This window comes from Pipra filicauda, unplaced genomic scaffold (genome assembly GCF_003945595.2).
Source record: "Pipra filicauda isolate LSUMZ 115617 unplaced genomic scaffold, ASM394559v2 scaffold80_size11013439_pilon, whole genome shotgun sequence".
Lineage (NCBI taxonomy): Eukaryota > Metazoa > Chordata > Aves > Passeriformes > Pipridae > Pipra > Pipra filicauda.
This window is the reverse complement of record NW_024104987.1, coordinates 435,089-442,594: the sequence shown is the minus strand read 5'-3', so window position 1 is coordinate 442,594 and position 7,506 is coordinate 435,089. Positions and strand designations below refer to the sequence as shown.

The window sequence follows — 7,506 nt, the reverse complement described above, 5'->3', positions numbered from 1 at the left end:
GCCCTGCCCGGAATGGGCTGGCGGGGCCGGGGCTGGGGCCAGCGAGGCCGGGCCGGGGGCTGGCGGAGCAGGGGCTGGCGGGGTGCCGGGGGGCCGGGCCGGGCCGGGCGGGGCGCGGGCGGCGCCGCCGCGTTACAAGAAGCCGCGCAGTTCCAGGAACCCGAGGGCGGGCGCTGCGCCCGCTATAAGAGGCCGCCCCGGGCCGCCCCAGCAGCTCTGCCACCGCGCGCCGGTCTCGCTCCGCCGCCGGGACCGGCTCCCGTGCCCCAGGTATGGCCTCGGGAGGGATGGGACAGGGTCCTGGAGAGGGAGGGGGGAGAGCCCGGCACCGGGGATGCCGGTACCTCCGGGGAGGCGATCGCCAGGGACCGGGGATGCCCAGGGAAGAGGGATAGCAGGGGATGCTGGCGCTCCGACGGGGCGACAGCCGGGGCCGGGAGTGCCTGTGCTGCTGGGAACGGACAGCCGGGAACTGGAGTTGCCGCTGCTGCCCAGAGAAGGGGATCACCGGGGATGGTGGTGCCTCAGCGGGGCGATAGCTGGTGACCGGAGGTAGCGATGTTCCCCAGGGAGTGAGAGCAGAAGACCGGCAGAAGCGGTGCCCCTGGCTAGGGGAGAGCCGGGGACGGGAGCTGCCGGTGCTCCCGGGAACGGAGAGCCGGGGAGCGGGGGTGCCGGTGCTGTGGGAAGGGAGAATCGGAGATGCCGGAGGACAACAGCCAGGGACCTGGCCGGTGCAGATGTTCCCGGGAAGGGAGAGTCGGGGACCGAGGTGCCGTGGCTCACCACTGTCTCTGCCGCAGGTGATGGTGTAGCAGCGGCTGCTGCTGGCAGCAGCACCCCGAGCACGCGAAGCTGGCTCCCTGCGCCATGGTCACCCACAGCAAGTTCCCCGCTGCCGGGATGAGCCACCCCCTCGACACCAGCCTGCGCCTCAAGACGTTCAGCTCCAAGAGCGAGTACCAGCTGGTGGTGAACACCGTGCGCAAGCTGCAGGAGAGTGGCTTCTACTGGAGCACAGTGACGGGCGGCGAGGCCAACCTACTGCTGAGCACTGAGCCGGCCGGCACCTTCCTCATCAGGGACAGCTCAGACCAGCGGCACTTCTTCACCCTCAGCGTCAAGACGGAGTCGGGCACCAAGAACCTGCGCATCCAGTGTGAGGGCGGCAGCTTCTCCCTGCAGAGCGACCCCCACAGCAGCCAGCCCGTGCCCCGCTTCGACTGCGTGCTCAAGCTGGTCCATCACTACATGCCACCCGCGCCCTGCACCGTCCCCGAGCAGCCGGGGGGGGCCCTGCACCCCAAGCGCACCTACTACATCTACTCAGGTGGTGAGAAGATCCCCCTGGTGCTGAGCCGCCCGCTCTCCTCCAGCGTGTCCACCCTGCAGCACCTGTGCCGCAAGACCGTCAACGGGCACCTGGACTCCTATGAAAAGATGACTCAGCTGCCAGCCCCCATCAAGGAGTTCCTGGACCAGTATGATGCCCCCCTCTAAGGGGCCAGCAGAGCAAGGTCACACGCTACAAGCACAAGAGCAAGGGACAGGCACAATGCCCCACCAGCATGGGAGCTCACAGGGCACGCCGAGCCTCTCCCTCTGGGAAGGAGAGGAGGGGGACTGGGGAAAGCCGCTGTGGGCCCAGGGCTGTGGCCAGCATAGCTGGGCACCTTTGGTGCTGGGGGGACCCCCGAGGAAGCACGACACCTCCTCTCCACAGGGAAGGGGGATGGCTCCAGCCGAACTGTGGAAGTTACAGTGAGCCCATTGGCAAAACTCCTGTGGGCTCGAGTAGCCAGGATGGCTCCTGTGACACAGAGGAACGTGCACTTCGGCAACCCCATCCTGGGGGTGTCCTGGTGAGAGCCCCTTCCGCCCCCAGGAACTGAAAGCACTGGACCCCAGGAGTGCCTGATCGCTTTTCCTCGGTTTTAAGAGGAAGGCGTTTTTTGCCCATACTGTACTTTACCTCTTACTGCCTCCTTGTGGGTGGAAGCTCTTTTCACACCGGGCCCCAGACTTGGAGGTTGCTGCCTTTGTTCCCTCGTTGCCATTTTCCAGGGGACTAAGCCTTAATATTCTCCCTGCCCCGCAATCTGGGTTACTGCACATCATTTGGTGACGCTGCGTGATGAAGGTCCTGCTGATGTGAAGCCAGAGGGGAAGTGGCACATCCCAATGCTGCTGAATCCCACACAACCGTGTCTGCAAGGAGCACCCCGGGCCCTTACTACCAGGAGTTGCACCCCACCTCTGCCCAGCCGCTCCCACAGACCCCGGCCACGCTGCTCCTGTGGCACCGATTCCTGCAGGAACGTGGCGGGAGGATCCCCTGGAGCGTGTCGTCTCATGAGTGCTTTTCTGCATCCGCCCAGAGAAGTTGTTGGGTTTTTCTGGCTTTTTTTTTAATTTTTATTATTTTTTTTAACCAAAGGGATGTTTACAGGCCAACGTGAATCACTGTCTTTTATAAAGATTCCATCTTCACCTCCAGCCTCGAGGGCTGAGCAAAACCATGCTTGAAAATTCAACCAAAACCAAACTCAGATGAAACTTTGCACATATTTATATTTATATTCAGAAAGGAAATGTTTCCATAATTTATAATAAAGAGCACTATTTTTTAATGAAAAAACCTCAGATCTGGTTTGATTTCTCCCTTGCACCCCCGGGGCCACTCGGCCCAGGCACAATGCCGGGATGTGTTTACACCACGTAAGTGCCGTTTCCTGGAGCCGCTGTCCGTGCCGGGTGATCCCGCCGCAGTGACTCAGCCCCTCTGTCTGCGTAAGCGCTGCCCCAGCGCTCAGGTATGTCTGAGCCGAGCCGCGGGGACGGGATCCGCTCCCGGCTCGCGCACATGGTGCAACCGCAAACAGTCTCTTGATGGCGGGACACAGCCCGTGGCCCCGGGTATGGAGGAGCCGAGCTGGCGGCACAGCCTCTGTGCAGCACTCCAGTCCTGCCTGCCCCCAGCCCTGTTTTGGCACGTGCCGGGACCAGGAGCTGCGGGAACAGGGCATGGAGAGGTGCGGTTAGGAAGGGTATGTGGTGCTTCCTCTGGGAGCACGGCAGGCTCAGGACATTCACCCCCCACAGCACAGCTGTGCAGACCCCGAGCCGGGCACAGATGCCCAAGGAAGAGTATGACAGGAGAAGGAGGAGGAGGGAGAGGATACCCTCAGGAGTGCCTGGCCCCTGCGCCTTGAGGGTATGAAGTGGGCATGAACCTGCAGCTCCATTTCACTGGCGTGCAGCGCGGTGCCCAGCTGGAGAGCTTCATCTATGGATGTGGGTGATCCCCTGGGAAGGGGTCAGCCCTCCACAACCTTCCCAGAGCCCCTGGCTGTGAGGAGCAGGCTGTGCCCAGGTGCCTCGTGCTTCCCAGTCCCTCTGGCACCCACAGCCCTGCACTGTGGGCGTCATGCCTGGCATCATGCACCATACTCCACCTCTGGGGAACCCCAGCTACTGGGAAAAGGCTTTCCTTAGGGATCACCCCAGAGCAGAGGGATAGTGAGTGTGCCAGCTCGGGCTGTGGCCATGGCACAGTCCCAGTGACTATTTTGGTGCTGCTCTGCAGGGCCATGGCACACAGGCTGCCAGGAAGCGCCATGGCCTGCCTGGGCACCCGCTGCAGCTATGCAAGGAATGTCCACGCGCACGGGTGGCTGCCCGCCAGGCCCTGCTGAGGCACATCCCCCATGTCAGGGTTCCCAGCAGTGCTGGTGACTCCCAACCCTGTGCCAGGGATGGTGTGGGAGCAGTGCTGTGGGCACAGCAGCCCCCAGCCAGCAGGAGCATTGCCCTGCAGAGCGTCACTGCTCCTGGGCAGGACATGGTGCAGAAGGGGAGGGGGAACCAGGGCCCTGGGAGGTTATGAGCACCCTCAGCCCCCCCAGCAGGCAAGGGCTTCACAGCACCCCATGGTGGGGCAGAATGGGAAGCTGACCCCAGAGAGGGTTGCCAGGCTGCCCACAGTGGCCCTGCCCAAGACCCCCAGCCAGACCCCAGCCTTTCCATCCCTGCAGGAACAGCTCTGGCTTCTCCACTTCCCAGAAGGGCCCTGGCACCACCATCTGAGGGCCACTTTCCTCACAGTGCTGCAACCACAACTGAGTCGAGAGTCCGGGAAGCTGCACCAGCCCCACGGGTTTCTTGGAACAAAGCCAAGCTCACAGGTAGCAGTGACATGGCAGCTGTCGGGCAAATCCCTGCCCAAGGTTTCACAAACCTCTCGCCTGCTCCAGAGCAGCCAAGCGGACTTGGCCCCGCATTTCGTAAGCAGCCGATCAAGTGTGTCCCGCAGCCAGTTCCCCTCTGCCCCACAGCAGGGCCGGGACAGCTGAGCTCACCCCTGGGAGGGTTCCTGGATGGGGAAAGAGTTCTCGGGGTAATCAGATCCTGTCACTGTGTGACGGTGCCCGGAGCCAGATGGAATTGGGCAGGGCTCCAGGAGCAGGGCTGGGATATTGGGGTCCTGTAGATCCCCACACCCTGGGTCTCTCTTACAGCTGCAGAACTCAGTGCATCTGTAAGTGCAGCCTGTCTCCAGTGCCATCACCTCCTCCACACTGATGGTGGCCAAGGTGAGAGCACCAGGCCCAATGAGAGCCCGAGGAGGTGCTGGGGCACAGGAGAGTGGTCAGGAAGGGACAAGCAGCTGCCCCACAACCTCTGGAACCCCTCATCCTGCCTCAGTCTGGCCTCCCCATGGAGTGCTGGGCAGCTGCTGATGCTTCCCATCACACCGCTGGCTCATTACTGGCGCAAGAAGGAAGTGTACGCTGGGATGGAGAACCTGAACCCTACGGGGTCAGGGGTGCAGGAAACCTGCTCTGGTGTGTACCAGCCTCTGCAGATCCAAAACAGGAAACCACCATAGCCAGCGTTCCTGGCATGGCAGGCAGCGGGGCAGTGGAGGGCTCAGCCGACACCGCAACTCTGTTGCCAGTCCCCCAGCCATGAGGCAAAACCCAGCCAGGCACAGGGAAGCAGGACTCCCCAGCCCTGCACTGGGACCCCGAGGAGGGCGGCAGTGGGCAGCAACACTGGTGAGCACTAGGGCAGCAGAGCCAAGCAGGGAGCTCACAAACACACTGACCTCGCAGCGCTCCCCTCACTCACTTCCTCCTGCTCAGCTCCGCAGCACCAGGACATTCCCACGTCTACTGCCACATTTCCCAGTAGGATGCAGGAAAGGGCTGTGCAGCAGCTGGGGACTTACTGTAAATGGCACCACCTGCTCCTTACGTGGCAATTCCTCCACAGGCCAGGGCCACAGGGATGGTTGGGAACAGGGACTGGGACATCTGCTCCTGTCTTGCTGCTGGGAAGCACAAGCATGGGCTCTATGGCATCACTCGGGGCCGGCACTGGTGGCCCCAGCTGTGGGCTCGTTAGGGGTAACAGCTGCTTGGGCTGGAGGAGGAGCAGAGCTGCAGCCTGATGTTCCTGGAGCCCTGCAGTTCCACTACTGGCCCTCCTCTTGGGCCTCTGCCCAGATGGGGTACTACTCTAAGTACTTGTCCCAGCAGCAGCTCAGCTGATGGTGACCTGGCCCAGAGTCTTGGTGGCTGGGGGAGTCATGGGGGCTGGCTTAGCCCTGGCTCTCCCAGGGCCAGGTAGAGCTGCAAGCAGGTGGGGAGCAGGGGGCAGCAGCAGGACCCCCTGTCCAGGCCTGGGAGTATTTCAGGATGCAGTCGAGCCCAGCAGGCTGTGTACATCCCCATGGAAACTCCACTCTGTTGCTGCTTCCCCAGCCAGACATGTGGCCAGCTCTAGAGAGCCAGCAGCTGTGGAGTCCTCACTTCTTCCATCAGCAGCTCCATGAGCTGCGCTGCCCCGGGCCCCCAGCCCCAGGTCTCCACTGCCCGGCAGGGACATGGGCCCAGGGCCTCACTGCTGTTGCACCCGCACTCACAGGGAACAGTGAGGTGCCCACCACCAACTGCGGTCACTGCTGAGCACGTGGCACGTCACGGGAGTCCCCGCGGGTGCACTGGCAGCAGGCTGCCAGCTGCCTGGGGTGTGCTCGCCCAGCACAGCGCAGAGTCCTCAGATGACCCTGGCAGAACAGCCACGGGCAGGTGCCAAACCCCAGCCCTGGACCATCCCTTGGCCTCACATCAGCCCTGGCCTCAGCCCCGGCGCAGGAGCCGGTGATGGCAGTGCCACACACGTGGCTGGGGATGGGGGTCCCAGATGTGGGACCCTGTGTCTGCAGTCCAGCCCTGCCTTCCTCACATGCCACCTCCTCTCCAGTGCATGGTGCTGGGGGACTTGAATGTCCCCACCAGCCTGGTGGGCTCTGCCTGTCCCGTGGCTCCAGAGGCCAACAGCAGAGAACAACTCCAGCCTGCACCAGTCAGGTGGGAGGCAATGGGCACCAGTAGTGCTGCGTGGGTGAGGACGGGGCGTGTGGCTGGTGGAGGGCACAGCTGGAGCAGATGTTCCCTAGAAGGACCCAGGGGCCCTGTCTCAGCATTTAATGAGTGGGAATGGGAGCACTTTACTGTAATTCTAGCAATTACATTGTTCATCCTTGGCAGCCAACACCAGTTGGTGTCCAGCACCATGGGATCACAATAAGCCACCTGGCAGGGAGGCTTGGCAGCACTCTGTGCCGCCAGGCAGCCGGCCAAGGCAGGGCAGGGAAGGGCTGTGGAGCAAGGTGTGAGGTACGGTAAGGGCCCGCCCCAGGAGTTCCCGTCACTGGCACGGCCCTGGCACGCAGGTGCTGGCTGGGAGGCCCCGGTGCCTGGGGTTGACTGCTGAGCCCACAGAGCTGGGGATCCCCAGCCTGTCACAGGGTCCTGGCAGCCACCCATCATTGCAGCAGCTCCAGCACCCACCGGCCTTGCTGGGCACTGAGCAGGAGCTGCCAGCAGCGAGATGCTCGGCCACCCGTGCAGTGGGGGTTCAGGGCAGCAAGGTGCCGGCAGGCCAGAGGGGAGCCCCCACCCACTGGGTGCAGGAGGGGGCAGGGGAAGGGGAGGAGGCTGTACTCAAGGGTCCATCACCCCCAGGGACCTGATGTCCCACCCTGACACCACCATTGCAGCTTCCAGGCAGGCACTGCCCCTGATTCTTTCCTGCCGTCGCCCACCCGCCCTGGCCTAGCTGCCACATCCCTGGGTGGTCCCACCAGTGCCCGGGGCCATCGGGAGCAGGGACAGTTGGCACCCCAGGGACGGAGCAGGAGCCCTGCTGAGTCATCACTTCACTGTTCTCGTTTTTCCATGGTGCTGTTGTGCGTTTGCTGGAAGCCAGCTCAGAGCCATGACTAATCTGTTCTCAAAACAAGCACAAAGCGAGCGGGAGGTTTGTGCAAACCCGCGGGGAGGAGGTGGAATCACAGCACGGGGCTGGGGAAGCAAGCGGCTGGAGCAGCTGGGAATGCCCAGCCACAGAGCAGCCCCACGGGCAGCACTTCCATGGGGGCTGGGCACAGCAGGGCTGGGCAGGGGCACCGAGGACCCCCAGCCTCCCTTCCCTACGGTG

The 7,506-nt window shown here is 63.2% G+C and overlaps 1 protein-coding gene across 1 annotated transcript; it reads left to right on the top strand.

Annotated features, from left to right (window-relative positions):
• Nucleotides 1–227: 227 nt before the first annotated feature.
• SOCS3 (suppressor of cytokine signaling 3) lies at nt 228–2,583 on the top strand. The gene is made up of 2 exons (XM_027716546.2): nt 228–270; nt 804–2,583. The coding sequence occupies exon 2, from the start codon at nt 871–873 to the stop codon at nt 1,498–1,500; it is 630 nt and encodes a 209-aa protein (XP_027572347.1). The 5' UTR covers nt 228–270; nt 804–870; the 3' UTR covers nt 1,501–2,583.
• Nucleotides 2,584–7,506: the final 4,923 nt, after the last annotated feature.